At 38.6% G+C, this 25573-nt stretch overlaps 1 protein-coding gene across 2 annotated transcripts in view; it reads left to right on the forward strand.

Moving 5' to 3' along the window:
- Positions 1–5217: 5217 nt before the first annotated feature.
- The window catches only part of STXBP3 (syntaxin binding protein 3), a 63186-nt gene continuing 42830 nt past the window's right edge, over positions 5218–25573 (forward strand). Inside the window, exons 1-4 of one of the 2 annotated variants that reach the window (XM_059375608.1) lie at positions 5218–5371; positions 18640–18689; positions 19296–19377; positions 25293–25369. In XM_059375608.1, coding sequence (XP_059231591.1) covers positions 5323–5371; positions 18640–18689; positions 19296–19377; positions 25293–25369 — 258 coding nt within the window. In that variant the 5' untranslated portion in view covers positions 5218–5322. The remainder of the gene's footprint in view (positions 5372–18639; positions 18690–19295; positions 19378–25292; positions 25370–25573) is intronic. The other variant, XM_059375607.1, reaches the window with a different exon arrangement.

Below are 25573 nucleotides of genomic sequence, written 5' to 3' on the forward strand. Positions count from 1 at the left end.
TGAGTTGAAGGCAAAGTTTTTTTTTGGCTTTGTTTAAAAAAAAAATCTTCCCATATTTTTTCCAGGGTTGACTCCCTTGTTAGTGTGATAGAGGTGGAAAATCTGCTAGAATAAGAAAATGCCTCTAGGGTAGGATAAGCTCTCTCAGCCTCTGGAAGAACAACTCTGACTCCACAACCTGAAGGCAAGCAAGGTCAGATGAGTCCTCACCTGCACAGGAGTTCAAGATCTGCTGTGAAGAGGACTCAGTAGAGAAAAAAATCCATAAAGTGCTCTGAAAGACTGCCACAGTGAGTTCACACACTGGGAAAGTTCTGGAAACATAAAAGGTCTGCTTCACAGAAACGGCCTCTGAGATTTTGTAGCCAAACACTACACACAGACTTCAACACATCCACTTCATAGCTATTTCATGGACACCAGCGCTTGCCACACAGCACTCTTGCCATTCAAGGGCTGCAAATGTTCATTCTCCGAGAGCTTGAAATCCACCATGCAGAGACACTGCTCATCTCAAGACAGACCTCCAGCAGGACCTTGCCATAGGTTGGAGAGCCTCATCTTCTAGGGAAGACTGTAGTAACAAACATCCTCATCTCAAGTTAGGAGGAAACCAAACTGCTTGTAGTGTTGGCCATCCCAGAGCATCCTGTGATGCGTGAGCATCTGCACGGGCAGAGCTGCTGGCCTGTTGCTGGAAGGATTGTAGGCAAGGTTGTGACTGAGCGAAGACTTTGATGGAGGGACAGTCAAAGCAAAGCCTTCCTAAGTGGCAGACTGACATGCACACACGTTTTGTGGGGAGGACTGTTAATCTTGTTGGTCACATCCCCCACTCACACTGCACTATCTTCATCTTCGGAGAGGAAAGACAATGATATATAAACCTATCGTACCTAGAAAAATGTGTGTCCTTTGAGAGCTTATTAAAAAATAGTATGAGTAGGGGCACCTGGGTGGTTCAGCCAGTTAAGCATCTACCTTTAGCTCAGATCATGATCCCAGGGTCCTGGGATTGAGTCCCACATTGGGGGGTCCCTGCTCAGCGGGGAGCCTGCTTCTCCCTCTCCCTCTGCTGCTCTCCCTGCTTGTGTGCATACACTCTCTCCATCCAAAAATAAAGAAAATCTTAAAAAAAAAAATAGTGTGAGTAGGAAAAGCAGAGTTTGTTGCATCAGAGAGCACCACAGAGGAGGGCTGAGTTTAATGCACTTTTGTTCTTAAACACAAGTATATGGACAGGAGATGGACTAGGTGCATCTACGTCACTTGGAGAACTCATTATTGCTTAGTAAGGATTTCCAGACATCACCTCTGGATATTCTAGTTCAGTACATCTGGGACCAGGCTTGGGAATCTATAGTTTTAACAAACTCACCAAGTGACATATAGCCAAGTTTGAGAAACTTAGAAGGTTTGCCTTGGGGAGCTCTTCCCAAAATTCAGTGATAAGAGGCTAAGAAGTGTTAAAAGATAAACTGAGGCATATTAAACATTTTAAGAGTTTGAGCCAAACCTGATTCTAATTTAGTAGCACCAAACCAGAAGTCGTTAGGAGCACTCCACTGACAGAATCTCAAGGAAAGACTTTCATAGAGAAGAGACAGAAGCAAAGCAAGAATATTATTTGATTGGCTATAGCTTAAGTGGTTTCCATATTTGGGAAAGCCTAATTGGCTGTTTGATTGATTGTCTTTAGATTTTGATGTCTTCTTTTTTTTAAGATTTTATTTATTTATTTGAAAGAGAGAGATCAGAAGTAGGCAGAGAGGCAGAGGGAGGGAGGGGAAACAGGCACTCCACTGAGCAGAGAGCCTGATGTGGGGCTTGATTCCAGGACCCCGAGGTCATGATCCGAGCCGAAGGCAGATGCCCAACCAACTGAACCACCCAGGCACCCCTGATTTCTTTTTTTCTTGAGATTTTATATATTTACTTGATAGAAGGAGAGCACATAGGCAAACACAAGGAGGGAGAGAGGGAGAAACAGACTTCCCTGTTGTGCAGGGAGCCCAACACAGGGCTTGATCTCAGGATCCTCATGACCTGAGCTGAGAGCAGATGCTTAACCGACTGAGCCACTCAGGTGTCCCAGATTTTGATTTCTTAACCTTGAGACATGCATAGGCTTAGGTTTGGTTTGCTTACACAGGCTGCTAAGGCATTAGTACCACCTCAGTTTAATAGCCTCCTTGTTTAACAGAAGGCAGAGGGCGTTGGCATGTGAGGAACCATTGGTGAGACGATCTGGAGGGGTCTATGAGATTCAGAGTGGGTCCATGCTGTGTGAGGGCAACCATGAACTGGGGCAGTGTTCTGGGCTGTGATGCAGGGCCCATGTGAGACTGTGTGCTGAGCCCACTTGCCAGCAGGGTGTTCTCTCCATATAGAGCTGTGTCCATGGCTGACTGGAATAGCCACAGAGCCAAGGGCTAAGGCCAAATGAAGGTAAGAATCCCTGGTTCTAGGACATTGGGGATCTGGGACCAGTACACCTCAATCTTATGAATACCAGGACACAGAAAAGGAAATGGCCATCTACTTTACCGAGGCATCTGAGGCTGGGCTGTTTTGGTCAGAATTCTACAGAAGACAAGGTGGTCCACATTGGGTGAACTTATATAAAAGCAAAACATGGGTGTAGCACATACCATGTGCTTCTAGGTGCTTTCCAGATACTCAGTTCATTCTCAGAACAACCTTATGAGCTAGATAATATTACTCTTTTATACAGACAAGGAATATAAGACTCAGAAAGGTCAAATAACTCACTCATGTTTACACAGCTAACCACTTGAAACACAAATTATCATGGGGCCACATAAATATGTAGCATTGATGAGACCTACTAATCCATGATATTTTTTGGAGACTATTTCTCTGGATTATCATGATTAAGTCACCAGTTATTAAGGAAGAAGACCTGGAAATAAGATGGTGAGTTAATGAGTTGCCCTAACTCAAGAGCTTTTATGTTCAGCCCTTGTTATTTTGATTATTTTTCTTCTTTCAAATTCTTTCAAAACATCATACATAGATGTTTTGCCTCTGACCAGTGTTGTTGGATTTTACCCTACATTCTGCCTTGTCATGTTCAGGAGACTCAAATTCCTTGTTCAAGGCAAACAAACAAATTTTGTTTGTCAAGGCAAAAAGACAAATTCCTTGTCTAGGCAAATTAGGAAAGACAGCTCAGGGAGCTTATATAAAATTGGGGGAGCAAGGGAGGTTAAACAATACAGTACAACAGAAAAGGCAATCATCTTGGAGCCATTCTGAGGGCTTACATGATTTATTTAATTTCTGAAACTCAGTTTTCACATCTGTAAAATGCCAATAAGTACTTTCATCTTGTTGGGCTGTGTGAGGTTTTATCATATTTGTAACACATAAATGCAATGAAACTGAGGTATTTGAAGTCACACAGCTACTAAGAGGCAGAGCCAGGATTTTAGGCTAAGGCACACATTTGTTCCACTGTAACTCTCTGCCACCTTGGAATGTAGCCTTCAGGGACATGAGCTACAACTGTACCCCATGTGATCCAAGTCAAACTTCCAACCCCAGAAGGCCTTTCTGTGTCATTCCCTGGCACCTGGAGGCTCTTCACCCACCTCACTTCTCTGTCTTGGTTTAACTCTCTAGGGCAAGAAGTTCCATTTCAAAAGAGTGAGTCTGCACTGTCATGTCTTTCTCTCAGGGCTTGAGGCTCCACCTCCTATACTCAGCAGAATCTGATTTTCAATTGAAAAGGGAGAGGGAAATGATGTGTTCATTTGTTTAAGATCCTGAGCAACTGAGTCCATTTAAAGTAGGTTTAAAAGAGGTCAGGGTTCCAGCTTCCATTCCCATATAAGCCATGAACGGAAAAACCATTAACGCCACAGGGTGTGCTTGAACCCAAATTATGGATGCTTTTATTCTTCATTCTCCTTTTCTCTCCTACAGAGCATATATTGCAAATTATCCCACAGACTACTCTACTGCCTTATCCTAGTCCCCACTCTACCACAAGCAGAGTATGTTTCCTTGTCTTTAAGGGTTGCTTTGAGGATCAATGAGATAATCCACTTACCATGATCCCTTGCATATAATAGCACTCAGTAAATATCAGTCACTGTTATTATGAGTATAGTAACTAACCATTTCCACTTTCCTATTAAGACTATCAGTTCTTGGGACGCCTGGGTGGCTCAGTTGGTTAAGCAGCTGCCTTCGGCTCAGGTCATGATCCCGGCGTCCTCGGATCGAGTCCCGCATCGGGCTCCTTGCTCGGCGGGGAGCATGCTTCTCCCTCTGCCTCTGCCTGCCATTCTGTCTGCCTGTGCTCGCTCTCTCCCCTCCCCTCTGATAAATAAATAAAATCTTTAAAAAAAAAAAAAAAAGACTATCGGTTCTTTGCAAATCTGCAGGAAACTCTACTTCCTGACAATGTATATGATTGCTATGTCACAGATGGGGTTCTCAGCAACCAAACTGATTTATTTTGTGATTGATTACTTTGATTTCATCTCCAAAGCACCCTCTCAGGAAATAGCTCTCTGCCAAAAATTTCTTTAAATTTCGTAACTGTCCGGAGAACACACACCCACGCGCAAAAGCAGGGGCATCAGGACTCTATCCCAGAACCCTAAGATCATGACTTAAGCCTAAGGCAGAGGCTTAATCCACTGAGCCATCCAGCGTCCCAAGACATTCATTTTTTTTTTCAATCAACTTTTGACTACCTTCAACATGCCAATAATGGAGGTCTCAAAGGAGATTTAAAATTCTTTGGAAGTGGGTTTTTCATTTATTTGAGTGCCCTGGAAGTCTTGCATAGTTAGGGACACACTGGAGGGGACCTCAGAGTTCTACACGATTATTACGTCCTTGAAAAATGAATAAAATAAGTAAGGGATAAATTTTCTATTTGGTAGTTGAGCTGGCTATTGAGTGAAGTGTATTATGAATTGCTTCGCAAAGTGGAGACTTCTTTTGCAAAGAGAGGGAAGTACTTCTTCAACTACTGTATGCGTGAATTCGGAATTTCTTACATCGCCTTCTCTCTCAACCCACAGGAACGATTTTGCTTTTGACCTCAGAGGTCGACGCATTTCTGCTAATGGAACCTCCCGTTAGGGGGCGCACGACTGCCCCAGCCGATTCCACCCTCACTGCGCAGCCTCGGTCCAGGAGTGGGAGGGAATCCCCTTGCAGTCGCGCGTGGCGTCACCGGAGGGCGCGGCCAGTCAGTGGGGGCAGGGCCACAGAGCTGCTTTCGCCCTGGTAAAGTAGGTTGCAAACGGGAGGCGGAGGCTGCTCTTCTGCAGTGTTGGGAAGATGGCGCCGCCGGTGACGGAACGGGGGCTGAAGAGCGTCGTGTGGCAGAGTGAGTGCGGTGGGGCAGGGGCTAAGCGTGGGAAGGCCAGGAGGCCGCCACACTGTGCCTTGCTTTCCTGCCCCGGACCAGCAGTTTCTTAGGGAGCCGCCGCGGGCACTTGTTGCTTTGGGACCCGCGTCCCTGCTAGGACTTTTTCCTGCTTTCCTTCCCACCCCTATTTCTTGTCAGCACCAGAATGGGCGGGGTGGAGCGAGTGGCCTTCTCCCTCTCATGGGGCACCGCCTCGTCTCGGCCTCGCTTTGGCCCCGAAGCCTTGCCCTGGGTGAGCGGCCCCCAGCCTGGCTTTTTCTCGCGCGGCCCTTGTGCCTATCCTCGGCGGGGCTCCCAGCGCTCCTCTGCTCCCCCCGGAGCCCCGCCAGTCGGTGATGTCTCTCCACCCGGGACAATCTGCACTGTGTTTCTGTAACCCGCCCCTCCCCTTCTCCCCACACTTGTTTCCAAAGACTGCTTATTCGGCATCTTCGTTTTAGTACCAAGCAGGGTTTTAGAACTACACTTTCCGGTCCTCTGAAAGAAAAACAAAACCTTTCTGTTAAATAGACCCTTCTTCCGTATTCCTAGAGGAGCCCACTTTCTAAAGAGTTCTGGAGAAGGAACAATTTGAATGATTAAATCTCGGAGCAAAAGCTGCACCTTCTCTCTCCACACGCTCTGGGCCACTCCCTGCTGTTCCGACTGTACTACTGCTTGTTAGGTACTGATGTTCTGTTCTTCTGCCTTATCATCTACGATTTCATAAAAAATCACTCCAAAGCTAGGTCTGACAGGTTAGAGAAGGAATGAAACCAGAAAACAGGAAGAACCATCATTGTTTGGCTTGTGAGTTCAAATTAATTATGGCCTAGTAGTGGAAAAGGAGTAACATCTAATTAGTATTTCTGACTCTGGTTTGTTAAGCAAAGGATAGACATGACTTAAAATTCTGGGAGTTACAGAGTTCCTTGTATAAAATTAAAACTCCAAATCAGTAACTGGCATATTGCTGAACATACTAGATACTTAAAACGACTGTATAAATAGAAGGGGGGAAATAAGTTATGATAACATGTTTTTTAAAATTTGATAATAATAGGGTTAGCATTCTGTTTTTTAAGATTTGCATGGGTGACTTAAGATTTGGTACTATTTTTCAATCACAGTGGTATGTAAGTACATATACATGAAAGTAGTAGTGAATTGCATTGTAAAAATAATTGCCAAGCTATGTAACATCAGCATTTATAAGAAAAAACAGTTAATGACAATAACATCCGTTTTGATAGTGTGGAAACTGGGCAAGAGGCAGAGTTTAGCGATAACAAAATTTCTGTCTAGTGCTGTTAACTTGAGGTTGCACCAGGATGTGAGATGGAGTGTAAGATAAGATGGGAGACTGAAAGGAAGGAAAGAAATGTCAGGGTTAAAAAACAGTTATTTGAATCTTTGTGTAAATAGAAACATAACTAAAAAACAAGATGACATTCATTCATCATATAGAGAGTAAAGTAGAAAGAGATAGAAGAGGGACTCTGAGTTCTGTTAGCAAAAGAGAATAGAGTCTGTAAGAAATGATGAAGGAATCTCCTAAGAGGTAGGAGAATACTAATCTTTTGGTTTTGCTAGATTGATCTAGCTAGATTTGCTAGTTGCATCATGGTAGAAAGCTAAATAACCTTCAAATTACCCAAAATGTAGGGAGAAGGAAACTAATATTTCTTGAACATTTATTCGGTGTCAGGCATTATTTTTTACATCTATGAAAATTTGGTAAGAATGATTATCTTTATTTCATAGATGTTGAAATACATATCTTCATAGATACTAAAATATCATAGTTGTATCATATTATCATAGCCGTATTATTCATAATAGCCAAAAAAATCAACCCAAATACCTATGGGTTGATGAATAGATAAGTAATAAGCAGTATGTCCTACAATGAACTATTAATAAAAAGAAATGAACTACTGATAGATGGTACAGTATTGATGAATCTTGAAAAAGTTGTGCCAGTTGAAAGAAGCCATTCACAAATAACCACATATTGTATGACTCTGTTTACATTAAATGTCTAAAATTGGAGATAGAAAGTAGATTAGCAGTTGTGTACATCTGGGGGGAGGAGAAGATGGCGTGATTCAGGGATAATGGCTAAGGGGAGGGTTTCCTTTTGGAGTAATGAAAAGGTTATAAAATTGATTATGGTGGTGGATGCCCAACTCTGAATATACTGAAAGCTGTTTAATTGTACACCTTGGGTGAATTGTATGGTACGCAAATTATATCTCAATAAAGCTCTTTTTTAGAAACCTGATTGAGCTATTAAATATAGACTTAGTATTCACACCCAGATCCTTCTGGCTGCAGAGTTAACATGTCATGTGTCTGCGAATTTCTGTAGTGTTTAATTTAAACCTTAGTTCAGAGCCTTATCTCATGCCCAGTTTATTGCTGTAGCCCCGCCTCCTTACTAACACTCCAAGCTCTTGCTCATAGCCTAACTGGCCAATAGCTGCCAGAATAATTTTCTTGTTACAGTGCAGTGCTGTGACCATGCTGATCTTCTGTTTGAAGACTGGAGAGAGTCCCTCCAGTTGTCTAGAAATGATTTCAAATACTTAGTCTGCTTTTGAAGACTTATAACCTGACCTTAACCTACCTTATTTTCTACCTTTTCCTTGTATGATCTTGATGTTCAACTAGTCTATACTGTTGAGTCTTCTTGAAATCTTCTCCATCTTTATGCCAATTTCTGTTCAGAATGCTTCCCTTATGCCTGTTCTTTACCTGTCCAAATTTTAGCTAGCCTTCAAATCTTGGCTCAAATGGGGCTACTATCTCCATAGTGGCTTCTTATTTTAACCCAGCCTCTTAAATTTCTGGAGCATTTGAAGTATCCTTCTCAAATGGCACTTTTCACTACTGCCTAATGTGTCTTGATAAGCTTTTTAAAGTTGGGTCCACTCTTGTGTCTTCTAGAGCTATAAATTCCAAACAGGCCCTAACAAAATGCAAATGCTTGTTAAAAGTAAATAGTAGATTATTTTTATAATTTTCTCCATTTTTTGCTACCCGAAGTCCCCCATTTGTTCAATTACTACTACTGAATTCCTGTGGGAATACAGCAGTAGAAGACAGAGACGTTCCCAGTCTTCTCAAAGCCTGCATTCAAGTAGGAAATAATAGAAAATAAAAATGTAAACAAGAAATAAACAACATTTCAGTTAGTGAGATATATATATAGGCTACTTTAGCTAGATGGATCTGGAAAGGTTTCTCTGAGTAGGTGACATTTGAGCTGAGACCAAAAACATGAGAAGGGATCGATCAGCTTTTAGGGACTGTCTTAAAAACACTTTTTTTTTTTTTAAGATTTTTATTTATTTATTTGACACGAAAGAGAGAGAGATATCACAAGTAGGCTGAGAGAGAGAAGGGGAATTGGGCTCTCTGCTCTGCAGATGCAGTGCTCGATGCAGGGCCTAGGGCCCTGAGATAATGACCTGAGCTGAAGGCAGAGGCTTAATCCACTGAGCCACCCAGGTGCCCCTTAAAAACACTTTTTTAAAAAAAGCTTTACTATTTTGAGTGCAAAGGCTATATTTATTTGCAAAACTAATTTCCATACCTAAAATCAGCGTAAGTTTCTAGTGGTTGGTATTACTCAGTTGCCACTTTTTGCTATAGGAAAGCACTAGCAAAAAAAAATCACTGATAAAAGGTTTTAAATAAAAATATGATGAATCAACTTAAAAAATAAAGCAACAAAACAAAGCAAGTTCAAGCCACCTGTGGCGGTTTTTTTCCTCATTGCAGTCTTGTCTGTAAGTAGTAGTCTGATGTCTGTGATTCTTAGCACATGTTTTACAGGAAATGTTAAGAGAAAGTTGCTCTACAAAAATTACAGATAAAAGTAATCAGAATGTATTTAAGGCAGTCCTTTATATGTTTAATCATAAGCTTTTCCCCTTTTTCACATTTTCTTTCATTTTTAGTCCTTATATTAAAAAATGTGACTCATTTTTTTTAATTTTTAATTTTTTTGTTAACATATAATGTATTATTAGCCCCAGGGGTACAGGTCTGTGAATTGCCAGGTGTGATTCATTTTTTTAAGTACCTAACATCAACATAGCATTTTCCATGCTATTTCATAGTCTTTACTATTAACATTTTTAAGTGTCTAAATACCTTGATGTGGCAAAAACAATTTTGGTAGCAAAAGATTGTCCCAGCCTCCCTCTCCAGATACAACTACTCTTAGGTTTCTTACAAATTCTTCTACAAGTTTTCTATTAAAATATAATCACATATAAAATATATTTTTGCTTTAATCAATTATTTTTGTTTTATGTATTTTTTCATTCTGGTCATTTTAACTTTATCTTGTCAAGCAAAATTTTATTTTAATTTCGGATATTTGCACAGTCATGTATTTTTTAAAATCAGTATTAATTGAGTATCTATGCTGCACACTATCTTAAGTGCATATATATCTTGGCTTCCTGGAATTCACAGTTCAGTGGGGGGTAATGGCACACAAGTAGCACGTGCTGTATTAGCAATGCAGAATGTTTCATGAAAGAACAGGAAAAAAGGAATCATTGCCCTTCTGGAAGTGGATCAAGGAGGCCTCCAGAGAGGAAGGGCAATTGAAATGTGGTAGGATTTTGCCAGACAGGGAAATCTGAGCCATGGCCCAATCCTTAAAGTACAGTTTTTATGGGAGAGGCAATAATTCCTTTTGAATATGGAGTATTTGTTGCAAGTAATAGGGTGATGAAGACCAAAAGGTAGGTTGGACCTAAATAGTTTAGACATTAGGCAGTGAGGAATCATTAAAAAGGAAGGTTTTTTTTCCTCTTTCAAGTATCAGTCATCAGCAAAAAAAAAAAATCAGTGTCTAGCATTTTTGAGATTCTGTTGGAACAATGCTGAAAGGAAGTTTTCTTGCTTCTGTTTTGAAGGAAAATAAGATTTCATTAAGCATATAGCTAAGTGTGCTAATGCTAAATTGACAGCTGAATGGATTTTTACCATGTAACTGCCACCCGGATCAAGATACAAAATGCTTCCAAGTACCCCATAACTCTTCCCAGTCCAAATCCTACCCTCTTCTCCAGAATAACTATTATACTATTCTGACTTGTATTACCATTAAATAATTTTTGTAACAGTAGCTTTTTATTTTCACACCTTTATGTTTAAGAGAGAAACCCTCCGGGGCACCTGGGTGGCTCAGTGGGTTAAAGCCTCTCCCTTCAGCTCAGGTCATGATCCCAGGGTCCTGGAATCGAGCCCCGCATCGGGTTCTCTGCTCCGCAGTGAGCCTGCTTCCTCCTCTCTCTGCCTGCCTCTCTGCCTACTTGTGAGCTCTCTCTCTGTCAAATAAATAAATAAAATCTTTAAAAAAAAAAAAAAAAAAAGGAAGAAACCACCAGACCTTTTTATTAACATATAATGTATTATTAGCCCCAGGGGTACTTCTGTATTTTCTTTGCAGAAATACAGAATTCACTACGTCCCTGCCTAGAAATATTAGTGCTTTAATAGTTGCCTTTGTATACATTTAGTTGGTCTTAAAGTAGTCCTCAGTTTTCATATATTCTACTTTCTTACAATTTTTAAACAGTGTGCCTTAAGCCCTAATTGGTTTTTCCCATGTGCAGTTTAGTCTGTTCATTCAGCTGACTAATAATGAGTATTGCATTTGTTCTTGCCCTGGGCTCCTGGATTTACCTTTATAAAGATTCTTACCTGAGATGCCCAGGTGGCTCAGTCAGTTAAGCATGTGACTCTTGAACTCAGCTCAGGTTTTCATCTGAGGGACTCGAGTTTAAGCCCTGTTTTCGGCTCCATACTGGGCCTGGAGCCCACTTAAAAAAAAAAAAAAAGATTCTTACCTATTCACTAAATAACGTGGGCCACAGTTCAGCAGAATCTGTTGGAATCCTAATTGGGAATTAGTAACATGTATAAAAGTTTTTTGAGAATGTACATTTCTTTATGGTCCCACAAGTCTGCTTTTTGACTCTTTAATTTTTCAAACACATTGTCATTACGCATTACTTATAAAAGACTGGTTTATTATTTCTTCTCATTGGACTAAGAGTTGGGAAACTTGATTTTCATTCCAGATTATATTTAACTTTCAGAGCTTAAAGAATGAAGAGTTTGGACTTAAATGTTCTTTAAGATTTTTCAGCTTAAATTCTTTATGATTTTGTTTTTTAGATCTTCACTTTGTTATATTTTCTTTATTTCCATTTGCATTCCTTTTTGTTTTTTGTTTTTTGTTTTTTTGGTTTGTTTTTAAGATTTATTTTTTTGTGGTGCCTGGGTGGCTCAGTCATGAAGCATCTGCCTTTGGCTCAGGTCACGATCCGGGATCGAGCCCCTCATTGGGCTCCCTGCCTGGTGGGAAACCTGCTTCTCCCTCTCCCACTCCCCCTGCTTGTGTTCCCTCTCTTGCTATGTCTCACTCTCTGTCCAAAAAAAAAAAAAAGATTTATTTATTTATTTATTTGTCAGAAAGAGAGAGAGAGAGAGGTAGTATGTGCACACAAGCAGGGGGAGCAAAAGGTAGGGAGAGAAGCAGGCTTCCCACTGAGCAGGGAACCCCATGTGGACTCTATCCTGACCCAGGATCATGACTTGAGCCAAAGGCAGACAGACGTTTAACTAACTGAGCCACCCAGCCATCCTGTCCACTTGGATTCCTCATAGTTTTCTCTTATCCCATAGTATTTCTTTTATGTTGTTTTGTTTACGTCATAAATATTTAATATTAGGTTTTCATTATTTAATGACATTTTACAAATCATTTGTGTCTTAAGGCGTTTTGCTCTGACATCTGCTTACCATGATTCTTTGCTCCTTGTTTATTAGGCGTGATTTTAGTCCAACTTTAGCAAGTTAAAATGAATTCCATATGTATTAAAGATCTAAAGTATAAAATGTAAAACAGTGAAATGTGGAGAAAATATAGGCTAGCATGAGTTAGATTAAAAAAAAAAACAACAGTCGGGGAACCTGGGTGGCTCAGTGGGTTAAAGCCTCTGCCTTCAGCTCAGGTCATGATCCCGGGGTCGTGGGATGGAGCTCCACATCAGGCTCTGCTCAGCAAGGAGCCTGCTTCCTCCTCTCTCTCTCTGCCCGTCTCTCTCTACTTGTGATCTCTGTCAAATAATAAATAAAATCTTAAAAAAAAAAAAAAACTATCTGGTAACTCACATCCCATTTAAAAAAAAAAAACTTGATTAAGTAAAAATTGTAAATCCCTATATGGTAGAAGACACCAGCTAAACTATAGATTAGAAGAAAACACTATGCGTAGGAAGAAAGGGTTAATATATAGAGTATCTGCAAATTGATAAGGAGAAGATAATGACTCAATAGAGCAATAAAGGATGTAAACAGGTGATTTGAAGGTTGGGATATTGATTTGATTGTTTTTAGTGGAAATGCAAATCAAGACCAGTTTCGTTCTTTGACCCATCAGACTGATAATCATGTTGTAATTGGGAAGCTTGCTGGTGGGAATGCGAATGGTTAAAAACTTTTGAGAAAGCATTTGGCAACATAGAGTAAAATAAGAGACACATATCTTTTGATGCCAACAGTCTCTTACAGAGCCTCACCTTCAGAAATAAAAAGAATGGTGAATAAAGATATATGTATAGGGGTACCTGGGTGGTTCATTTGGTTAAGCATCTGACTTTGGCTCAGGTCATAATCTCAAGAGTTGTGGGATGGATCCCTGAGATGGACTCTGTGCTCACTGGGGAGTGTCCTTGTCTTTGTGCCCCTCTTCCCTCTAGTACATGTACTCTCTCTGCCTTCTCTCTCTCACTTAAATAGTCTTTTTTTTTTTTTTTTTAAGATTTTATTTATTTGAGAGAGAGCATGAGAAAAGAGAAAGAAGGAGTACACACCAGGGGTAGGGGTAGAGGGAGAAGCAGACTCCCTGCCAAGCAGGGAGCCCAATGTGGGAGTCACTCCCACGACCCTAAAATCATGACCTGAGCTAAAGGCAGATGCTTAATCAACCGAGATGCCCTCAAATAAATAAAGTCTTTTATTTATTCATTCATTCATTTATTTATTTATTTTTAAAAAGACTATTTATTTATTTATTTGACAGAGAGAGATCACAAGTAGGCAGAGAGGCAGGCAGAGAGAGAGAGAGAGAGAGAGAGAGAGGAGGAAGCAGGCTTCCTGCTGAGCAGAGAGCCCAATGCGGTACTCGATCCCAGGACCCTGAGATCATGACCTGAGCCAAAGGCAGCGGCTTAACCACTGAGCCATCCAGGCTCCCTAAATAAAGTCTTTTAAAAAAAGATATATGTATAAAGATCTTCATTGCAAATTATAGTGGCAAAAATGAAACAGGATGACTACCTGTCATATAGGAGAATAGTTGAATAAATTATGGTGTTCCTGTAGTAAGGAATGTAATGTAGCTATCAAAAAGAAGTATTTGTATCTGTGTGTTTATATTCTGTATAAAGGGTATCTATAATGTATATTTAATGAAAACAAGCAAGTGACAGTAATGGATATATGTTGATTCCATTTTTGTAATAATCTGATTATTAGAGAAAAACCCTCATAGATATTAGAACAGGATGATAAATTGGAGTGGGAGGCAAAGAGACTGGCACTGTTACAGTGTTGGTCCAAGAAAGAAGGCCAAATGTGGCAAAGGAGATAGAAAACAGATGGAGAATATGAGAGAGATTCTGGAGATAGAATAAATAGGATTTAAGCTGGGGGAGAGTCATCTTACACTAGGATTCAGGTCTAGGAGAGTAGGCAGCAGATGATGCTGTTTATTGGTAAAGGGAAAGAGAAGGAACAGTTTTGGAGGGAAAAAGCAGTTTAGGTTTAGAACACAGGGTTAATTGAAAAGTTGTGGTATCTAGTGAGCAGGTGGAGATATATAGGTATAAATCACAGAAAAAGGAGCTGAATTTGAGATCTGGATTTAGATAAGAACAGATAAAGAGGGAAGGGTGCCTTTTCCAGGCCCATGTTGAGATTGTCTTTAGTACTGGTATTTTTCCCCTCTTATTTACTTCTTTATGAATTACACATTGCTAGGCTTTTTGGTTTCCTTAAAAACTGTTATTCATAGATGATTTCCTATTTTCCAAACAAACCAGTTTCTTTTGTGTTGTCACCAGGTTTGTTAATAGTTTCTCTGTGATTTAAGAGAACTGTACAAGTATACCTTCCACATTGCTGATGCACACTAAATTAGCTCTAGTTTCATTTTTCCCTTCAAAGTTTTCATTTCCTCTTTGGTATTATATTTAAATATATCTCCCTTTATGTTTAGGAGAAAGAATGAGCAAAGCAGAGTGGTTGGCATTAATAAGTTGTTACTTGGGTAGCATTTGGACTGGTGGAAAATCAACTTAGAGAGTAGTCAGAGGCCACTTGCTAGAGGATGTTGAATAGTAAAATCTAAATTTTATTCTGTAGGCAGGAGTGAGCGCTTGAGAGAATTTCGAGGTAGGCTTTGATGTAAACAGAAAATTGTGCTTCAAGAAGATAACTGACAGCAGTGTGGAAAAAATGGATTGAACTGCCAAAGGGGTTGTAGGTAGAAAGCAGGACATTCAAGTAGGAGACTATTTTAGTAGTTCAGTGAGAGATGATGAGAATCAAGGCAATGTTGGGGTAGTGGCAGTTACCAGATAAAACAGTCAACACTGCCTTTTTATTGGATATGGGGGAACGGAAGAAATATCCAAAGACTATGACTAAGAAAATGCCAATGAAACCTCTTAGAAATGGAGAAGTCTTAGAAATAGAGAAGTTTTTAGGGAACTATAATTTCAGTTTGAGGTATATAGAAGCTTAAACCTATACTGCATAATTGAAGGATAAGATATAAGATATGAAGGGTAAGATATAAGATTTGTAGAAAATAGAAGGACTACTGGGGTTACAGGATATGGGGAGAACTTGGTCAAAGAGTACAAACTTACAGTGAGAAGACGAGTAAGTTCTGGGGATGTAATGCACAGTAGTGTAATTATAGAGAACAACACTGTATTATATACTTGAAAGTTGTTAAGGTAGATAGATCTTAAATGTTCTCACCTCCCAAAATAACTAAAAGGATGGTAATTATGTGAGGTGTTAGAGATGTTAAGTAACATTACAGTTGTAATTATATTACAGTATATGTGTATCAAGTCAACACATTGAGTATCTTAAAGTTGTCTTTTATGTCAGTTACATCCCAGTAATGTAGGGAAAAAAGTGAAGGGTGGGTGTGATAGATGAAACTTTTAAGAATTAATATGGTTTCTGAGGAAGAGAGTAGAGAAGCCAACTGAAGGAATTGAATCTTTGCAATATATCCATATTTGGGGTGCTAGAGAAACGTATGTAAGGTCATATAATTTTCATTGGTATTTGGAGGAAATACCTTCTTAGTTCTGTAATGTTAGTTGATATGATTTCCTTTGATGTCCTTCCAAACATACCTTACCTATGATCCTATCACTTTTCATGGATGCCCCTAATTTCTAGTCCACAAAGCTAGTTATTTCTTTATTGTCTATTTTTAAGACGCTGACACTATCTAGGTATCTTTGGATTCCAAGGCAGCACTATCCAGTAGAAATAGAATGCAAGCCACATAATAATTTAAAGTTTTCTAATAGCCACATTAAAGAAGAGTAGAGAAATTGATAAAGAGTATTTTAATAATAAATTTCTAAAAGGTTATCATTTAAACTGTAAAAATTAAAAAATTAATGATATTTTCCTTTTTTTTTTTAATTTTTATTTATTTATTTGACAAAGATCACAAGCAGGCAGAGAGGCAGGCAGAGAGAGGAGAAGCAGGCTCCCCTCTGAGCAGAGAGCCTGATGCGTGGCTCGATCCCAGGACCTTGAGACCATGAGACCATGACCTGAGCCGAAGGCAGAGGCCCAACCCACCGAGCCACCCACGCGTCCCCCCATTTCTTTTTTAGTACTACGTCTTTGAAATCTGTTGTGTGTTTTATACTTCCAGGACATCCCAGTTAAGTGGCTAACCAAATTTTAAGTGCTCAATAGTGACATGTAACTAGTTGCAGTATAGAAACAGTGTAGTTTCTATGGTTCTAAAGATTATAATGAGATGAATTCTTCCAAGGGAACTCTTCAATCTGCTCCATCATAAATTCCATGAGCATTTGTTTCTTTGATTTTCAACTTAAGGTATATAGAAATAAAGCAGGCTTAGAAAGGGAAGTAGCATAATATTTTAGTGTCTGAACTCTGCCTGAGAAATCCTCATCTCTGCCTATAGAGTAGAGGAAATCAGTGCTTTAGGCTTAAACTAGCATTCAACATTCTAGGCTTTTGCCATTATTCTCACTTATTATTATAATCTTCCTAGCAAACATATCTAAGCACGTTAACTAGTATTCCTTAACACTTTCAAGCCTTCCCAATTACAGTAAAACCTTCCAGATCACACTTGTTATGATGAGATTTAGTAAATCCTTATTAAATATACCCTGCTTGAATATTTCTACAAGCATTAACTTAAATATAAATTAGAAAAGTTCAAATGAATTATATAAACATCTCATACCAGGAATTAGTGAAATTAGAAGTTACAATAATTTATATTTTAATTCTATTTTATTTATTACATACCACTTTTTATTTTCAGAATTGAAAATCGGGCGCCTGGGTCACTCAGTTGGTTAAGCAACTGCCTTTGGCTAAGGTCATGATCCCGGAGTCCCGGGATTGAGTCCCTGCATTGAGCTCTCAACTCCACAAGTTTCTCCCTCTGACCTCCCCTCTCATGCTATCTCTCATTCACTGTCTGTCTCTCAAATAAATAAATAAAATCTTTTTTAAAAAATTGAAAATTAACAAAACATTAAATGTGGGGAATTGCTTATTATGACATGAACAATAGATATTTGTATGAATTGCCTATGTATTATTTAATATATAAGAAAAAAATTTTGTAAATCAGTGAACTAATTTAAAAAAATATATTTAGATTTTGAGTATCATTGAAAGGAACATGTAAATATTTATTGATTATAAATGAAGACTGAATATTTGTATCTAGTGCTATAAATAAATTGTTGAAAATTGTAATGCAGTAAACCAGGAAGAAAAGTAACTAGTTTCAATTGTCAGATATAATTTAGCAATGGGATTTTCCTGTGAGTTTTGTTTTCATCTTATTTACTTGGGATTTAAGTAGAATAGGAGAAAGCAAATTAGTTAATAGTTTCAGAAATATTTTCGAGATATATTTACATACTGAAATATATTCTTAAGTATATTAGCCTTTCATAATACTATTCTTTTAAGATTTTATTTATTTATTTGAGAGAGAGAGAGAGAGAGAGGAGGGAGGTCAGCAAGAGAAGCAGACTCCCTGCCGAGCAGGGAGCCCAATGTGGGACTCGGTCCTGGGACTCAAGGATTGTGACTTGAGTCACTTAACCAACTAAGCAACCCAGACACCCTTTCATAATATTTTTATTCTCAAAAGTTTAAAAACATATTACAGTTTAAATATAAGTAGGGGGCACCGGGGTGACTCAGTTGAGTGTTCCAATCTTTATTTTGGCTCAAGTCTGATCTGAATGTCATGGGATGGAGTCCCCAGTTGGGTTCCCCAGCTCAGGCATGGGGGAGTGAGGAAGTAGTCTGCTTAAGGTTCTCTTTTCCTCTGCCCCTCCCCCAATTGGGTATGAATGCGTACTGTCTCTCTAAAAATAAATTTATAAATGTTAGGTATTAACAATAATTGGATTTTGGGGCACCTGGGTGGCTCAGTGGGTTGAAGCCTCTGCCTTCAGCTCCTGTCATGATACCAGGGTCCTGGGATCGAGCCCCGCATCGGGCTCTCTGCTCAGCAGGGAGACTGCTTCCTCCTCTCTCTCTGCCTGTCTCTCTGCCTACTTGTGATCTCTGTCTGTCAAGTAAATAAATAAAATCTTTTTAAAAAAAATAATACTCTCTGCTCAGCGGAGAGCCTGCTTCCTCCTCTCTCTTTCTGCCTACTTGTGATCTCTCTCTCTGTCAAATAAATAAATAAAATCTTAAAAAATAATAATAATAATAATAATTGGGTTTTTACTTAGAATTTAACAAGTATTTCTACTTTTTATGTAGGTTAACAGATTTTCAATTGGATACTTTCCCAATGATTTTGATATAGTTGTTTTTGAGTAGTTACTCTATTACTCTTTTTCTAGCTGTTGATTAAGATTCATAAATTTTTTTTTTTTTGGCAGAGATAAAAGCAACAGTGTTTGATGACTGCAAGAAAGAAGGCGAATGGAAGGTAAAATTTGCATATTTTGCCCTTTAATTGAGGACATCAATATACTGTCCTTATTATACTTCTGTAATTGTGTAGTCTGGAACTGTACTGATTGCGTTCAAATCCCAGCTTCACCACTTGATAGCTGTGACTTCTTGGATAAATTACTTGATCTCTCTGTTCCATGTTTATAAAATAGGGATAGTATTACCTCATGGTGTGGTTGTAAAGATTAATGAATTAATCCATGGCAAATGATTAGAATAGCGCCTGGAATATTTATTATTCCAGAAGTGGAATTTTATAATTTTAAGAAAATTTGATGTTAAACACAGGATAAATTTAAGATGAACAGGTTATCAAAAATAAAACAAACAAGTTCTCTTCTTCAAAATGGAAATGTTCCTGTTTGCTTACTTATTATGATATTATATGTATGTATATTGAGAAAATAAATTTCCGGGTCATACAAGTTAAAAGGTGAGTTGAGATAATTTTGCCTGTTGTCCTAATATTTTCATTTTATGTAATATAAGGTCTATATTTGAGTGGGTTTAATGTATTCTGTGTTTTGTGAATTCTTGGCAATCAAGTCCTTATACTTTCTTAATTTATATTCATTTTAAGATCATGCTTTTAGATGACTTTACCACTAAGCTTTTGGCATCATGTTGTAAAATGACAGATCTTCTAGCAGAGGGTATAACTGGTAAGTGTTACCAATACTCATCTTCAAAACTTTATTTATTGTGATTGGGGAAGTTTGAAGTATTAATAAATTTTATTTAGTCATTGTGTTTCTGAGGGGGTTATGTTTTATTCACTGGACATTCTTTTCTCTGTGGATCTTCAGAATAACCCTTGGCACTCTGAAAAACAATCTGAGGGGTTTGAAGTGGCGGGGGGTGGGAGGTTGGGGTACCAGGTGGTGGGTATTATAGAGGGCACAGATAGCATGGAGCACTGGGTGTGGTAAAAAAAATAATGAATACTGTTTTTCTGAAAATAAATAAATTAATTTAAAAAAAAAAGAAAATCCTACTGTGTAAGCCTTAGCCTATAGTACTCAGTGTGTCTGGGAACTATGCCATATTGTATAGAAAATAATCCCTTTTTTGCAAATGGTTTTAACACAAAGTAGAGAAAAGGTGAGGAAGAAGAAAAATTCAGAAATTAATTCAAGAAATGACATGTACAAACTGAAAGTTTAACTAAATCTCCATGCTTTTATCACTTACATTTTCTGAGAGGCAGAGATCCATTCAATGCAGCTCTCCTTCTAGAACTGTTGGCATATTCGTGTCCCTGTTACTCTGCTAATAATATTCTCCCTAGGACCCATTATGACTCCACTCCCTTCATACTTTCTTAGCTCCATGCCCTGCTCTCCTGAGTGCTGCCTTTACATGAAGTTTGAACCTTATCTACAATATACTTTTATTCTTTTGCCTTAGTCTCTTTCTGCATTATTAATATTTTCTTCTTTTCTTTTCCCTTTGCAGTCTAGTGAAAAATGTAAAGTTCAATGCCACATGAAGCTTTAGAAAACAACTTTCTAGAACTATTACTCATGACATGACAGTTAGCTTTTAACCATGGATCTTATGCAAGGACTAATATACACAGGAAGAAACCAATAAGATATGGTTTCACTTATTTGTGGAGCATAACAAATAGCACGGAGGACATGGGGAGTTAGAGAAGGGAAGGGAGTTGGGGGAAATTGGAAGGGGAGGTGAACCATGAGAGACTATGGACTCTGAAAAACAATCTGAGGGTTTTGAAGGGGCAGAGGGTGGGAGGTCGGGGTACCAGGTGGTGGGTATTATAGAGGGCACAGATTGCATGGAGCACTGGATGTGGTGCAAAAATAATGAATACTGTTATGCTGAAAATAAATTTAAAGAAAAAAAGAGTAACCCTTGGAAGTTTTCTTTAGCTGAGACTATAATTCAGTGCCCTGATCAAAACTAAGTCAGTTGCCTTGTTGAGTTTGTTACTGAAATTTTTAACTGTTATATATTTGATAATGGTTTTGTATGATCCATGACAACCCTTTAAAGAGATTTTAAATATCCTCACTGGTAATGAGGAAACTGAGGCTCAAAGTTTAATATAGGGGTGCCTGGGTGGCTCAGTTCATTAAGTATTTGCCTTTAGCTCAGGTCATGATCCCAGGGTTCTGGGATCGAGCCCTCTTTCGGGTTCCCTGCCCAGCAGGAAGTCTGCTTCTCCCTCGCCCCTCTGTATGTGCTTGCTCTTTCTAGCTCTCACTCTCAAATAAATAAAATTTTTTAAAAAGTCAAATATAATTATTTTATATTTTGGAATTTAATGTAGAATGTGTACCCTCTGTCACTGCTACTTGTGAGGTTCAAATGTACACCAGTATTTTCTATTTTTTTTTTAAATTTATTTATTTATTTGACAGAGGGAGATCACAGGTAGGCAGAGAGAGAGGGGAAGCAGGCTCCTCACTGAGCAGAGACCCCGATGTGGGACTGGATCCCAGGACCCTGAGATCATGACCTGAGCTGAAGGCCAAGGCTTAACCCACTGAGTCACCCACATGCCCCTACACCAGTATTTTCAAGAAAACCTGAGCATTGTATACAGCGGGAGGATTATCTGAAAGTTTTTATAATGTTTATTTTGATATTTATATGTCATATCTTTAACATAAAATATTTTATTATTGATTATATATTTGTAATATCTAATTTGTAATATATATTTGTTTGTCTTTATGGTATTTATGGTCTTCTCAGTGGATTAAAGCCTTGATTTTTCTACTGTTGGACAAATGTAATATTGATTAAGCCACGAAGTTTTTTAAGTTTCCAGAGGTCATTTTGATTTGCGACTAGAGTGAGAAGCATTTGTTAATGTGAATAAAAGCTGTGAAGCTACAGAACAGTTTTGCACTGTAAAGTTTTATTGAATTTTTGTAGACCATTGTTCTTACTGTATGTTCAGTGTTCATAGATACTCTTCAAGGAAAAGATTCTGTTGCCAAGTAAGTTTGGGACTTTCCAGAGGTTTTTTTAATATGCTATCAAATATGTGGATTCCCCTGGGTTTAGGTGTAATACTCAGTTTTTTAATAATTTGACCACAGAATGCTTTTTTTTTTATTTTTTATTTATTTTTTATTTTTTTTAAAGATTTTATTTATTTATTTGACAGACAGAAATCACAAGTAGGCAGAGAGGCAGGCAGAGAGAGAGAGGAGGAAGCAGGCTCCCTGCTGAGCAGAGAGCCCGACGTGGGACTCGATCCCAGGACCCTGAGATCATGACCTGAGCCGAAGGCAGCGGCCTAACCCACTGAGCCACCCAGGCGCCCCATGCTTTTTTTTTTTTTTTTTTTTTTTTTTTTTTTGAGAAGCATTTCATAAGGACTGTTTATCATGGAGCACATTGCTTCCTTATATCCTCTGCTGTCACCTCGGTTTGCTCTGGTTTAATCATCATAATATCTACCAACTTGAACTTGCACAGTCCTTTTGAGTCCCACGTGGGCTCTCAAATTGAGATTCCCTCAATTAGACTTGGCATTGCAGGTTCAGTGATCATACTTTCTGTCATCATTCAGGTCATTTCATTAAAATATTCAGTAGTGTCTTAGAAGTTTTAAAAAATTGATGAGAAAAAATGAATGTAGGATGCTACGTCAATGAAGAGTAAAGCTAAGTCGAATCCTTAAAAAATAAAGTAAAGCTAAGTAAAATCCTTTAAAAATCCTTAAAAATAGACTGGGAGTTAGATTATTCCTTGTCACTGTTATAGGAATTCCCTGGTGGTCTAGTGGTTAGGATTCGGTGCTCTCTCCTTGTCACTATTATAGGAATAATTATAAAGATCCTTTTAAAAAATCTCTTAATAGATACCCATTTTCCAGGAATTAAAGAAGTGGCACTGGGCGCCTGGGTGGCTCAGTGGGTTGAGCTGCTGCCTTCGGCTCAGGTCATGATCTCAGGGTCCTGGGATCGAGTCCCGCATCGGGCTCTCTGCTCAGCGGGGAGCCTGCTTCCTCCTCTCTCTCTCTGCCTGCCTCTCTGCCTACTTGTGATTTCTCTCTGTCAAATAAATAAATAAAATCTTAAAAAAAAAAAAAAAAAGAAGTGGCACTTTGTGCTATTAATAACGAGATATTTAAGAGTATTTTCAAAGTCTTTTCTAAATCATATCATAGTATTTTCACATTTTAACATGTATATTACTCACCAAACATAATATATGCAGCATAAGATGACTGTAAGACACTTCATTTTGAGGGTTAAGCAATAAAAAGTTTATAAGATTTAACCTTGATCTCTTTTTTTCTTTTAAGATTTATTTATTTGAGAGAGAGAAAGAGCACAAGCAGGAGGGACAGAGGGAAAGAGAGGGAGAATCTGAAGCAGACTCAATGTGAAACCAGTTTCAGGGCCTGATCTCACGACCCCAAGTTCACTACCCGAGCTGAAACCCAACAGTTGGTTGCAACTGACTGTGCCACCCAGGCACCCCAACCTTAATCTTTTTTTTTCTTTTTAAGATTTTTTATTTATTTAACAGAGAGACCGATAGAGAGGCAGGCAGAAGGAGAGGGGGAAGGAGGCTCCCTGCTGAGCAGAGAGCCTGATTCGGGGCTTGATCCCAGGACCCTGAGACCATGACCTGAGCCAAAGGCAGAGGTTTAACCCACTGAGCTACCCAGGTGCCCCACTAACCTTAATCTTTTAAAGTTGAAATTACAGTTGTTGGGATTGGAGATAAAACTAAATACACCCTTGGAAACCTTATTTGACATCCTAATAGAAGCTATGATAAACCTATACTTTACTAGTATAAATGTAGGGAGGAAAAAGATCAATCACCAAATTTACCAGAGAAGTCCCCAAAGTAGCCTCCCTATCAGAGTAATCTCCCTGTCAGAGTAATCTATCTTTTTTTATTTCTTCCTTTCTTTTTTATAAGACTTTATTTATTTATTTATAAGATTTTATTTATTTGTCAGAGAGAGAGCACAAGCAGGGTGAGCAGCAGGCAGAGGGAGAAGCAGACTTCCCGCTGAGCAGGGCACCTATTGCAGGACTCCATCCCAAGACCCTGGGATCATGACCTGAGCCAAAGGCAGACGTTTAACAGACTAAGCCACCCAGGCGTACCTATTTATTTTATTTAGAGAGAATGTGCTTGCATACAAGTTGGAGGTGGCAGAAGGAGAGAGAGTCTCAAGCATACCCCCCACTGAGCATGGAGCCCCACACAGGGCTTGATCCCATAACCCTGAGATCATGACCTAAGGCAAAATCAAGAGTTGGATGCTCAACTGACTTAGCCACCCAGGTGCCCCAAGTTTAATCTTTTTAATTCTTTCTGGGACTCTTGACAGCTTTAGTCTTAAAAGATGGTTCTCTTGATTTGTGGAATGATACTTCAGTTTTTTGTTTTTTGTTTTTTTAATATAGCTTTAACAGTTAATTTGACAATTTTGAGTTTCCTAGTTTTAAATTTTCATCGTTTCATATAAGTTAATTTTATGAACCTCTTAATTTCAATAATAAAACTATAATTGAGTAAATTTTGATATTTCATTATTAAAAATACTTTATCAGTATTGCATAGTTTTAAAAGAATAAGTTAATTAGGAGTTTATTTGAAGAATATTAGTAGTTAAAACTTGGATTCTGGAGTCAAACAGATCTGGGTTGGAATCTTACCTGTTCTACTTTCTAGCTGTGTAACTTCGACAAGTTATTTAACAACTTCAAGCCTCAGTTTCCTCATTTGTAAAATAATTAACTTAAAGGTTTGTTATATAAAACTTACTATAAGGTTTAACAGATAATTCATGTTAAGTGCTTAACCAAATATCTGGTATCATATTGCTATTATAGTAAAATATTTTTTTTTTTTTTTTTTTTTAAGATTTTATTTATTTATTTGACAGAGAGAAATCACAAGTAGACAGAGAGGCAGGCGGAGAGAGAGAGAGGGAAGCAGGCTCCCTGCTGAGCAGAGAGCCCGATGCGGGACTCGATCCCAGCACCCTGAGATCATGACCTGAGCCGAAGGCAGCGGCTTAACCCACTGAGCCACCCAGGCACCCTATAGTAAAATATTTTTAAAAAGGAATACATATTTTAATTTTTACTGTATTTTTCTTGCTTGCTTCATGGCATGTTGCTTGCTTATGCTGGTAGACCCAACTATGAAATAGCTGCTTTATCTTTTTTTTCTCATGATGAGCACTTAGACCTGAGTTTCATTTTAGGGAAGGTACATTTTGGTACTTTTTTAAAAGATTTTATTTTTTTATTTTAGAGAGGGGGTACAAGTGGCAGAGCAAAAGGGAGAGGGACAAGCAGACTCTGTGCTGAGCATGGAGCCTTATGTGGGGCTCAATCCCCAGATCCTGAGATCATGACCTGAGCCAAAATCAAAAGTTGGATGCCTAACTGACTGAGTCACTCAAGCATCCCTACATTTTGGGGATTTTTTGATTTATCAGATGGAGGCAAAGAAAATGTTAAACCCAGTATATGTGAATGTGTTTCCCTATTAGAAATAAGAAGTAAAGCTTATTTTAAAATTGTTTCCATTGTTTGGTTTTATAAAATTACTTTTTTTTTATTAGTTGTGGAGAATATTTATAAGAATCGAGAACCTGTCAGACAAATGAAAGCTCTTTATTTTCTCTCTCCAACATCAAAGGTGAGTATTTTGAATCTTTTTTTTTTTTTAAAGATTTTATTTATTTATTTGACAGAGATCACAAGTAGGCAGAGAGGCAGGCAGAGAGAGAGGAGGAAGCAGGCTCCCTGCTGAGCAGAGAGCCTGAGCGGAGCTCGATCCCAGGACCCTGGGATTATGATCTGAGCCGAAGGCAGAGGCTTTAACCCACTGAGCCACCCAGGG

The sequence above is a fragment of the Mustela nigripes genome, chromosome 14, assembly GCF_022355385.1.
Source record: "Mustela nigripes isolate SB6536 chromosome 14, MUSNIG.SB6536, whole genome shotgun sequence".
Lineage (NCBI taxonomy): Eukaryota > Metazoa > Chordata > Mammalia > Carnivora > Mustelidae > Mustela > Mustela nigripes.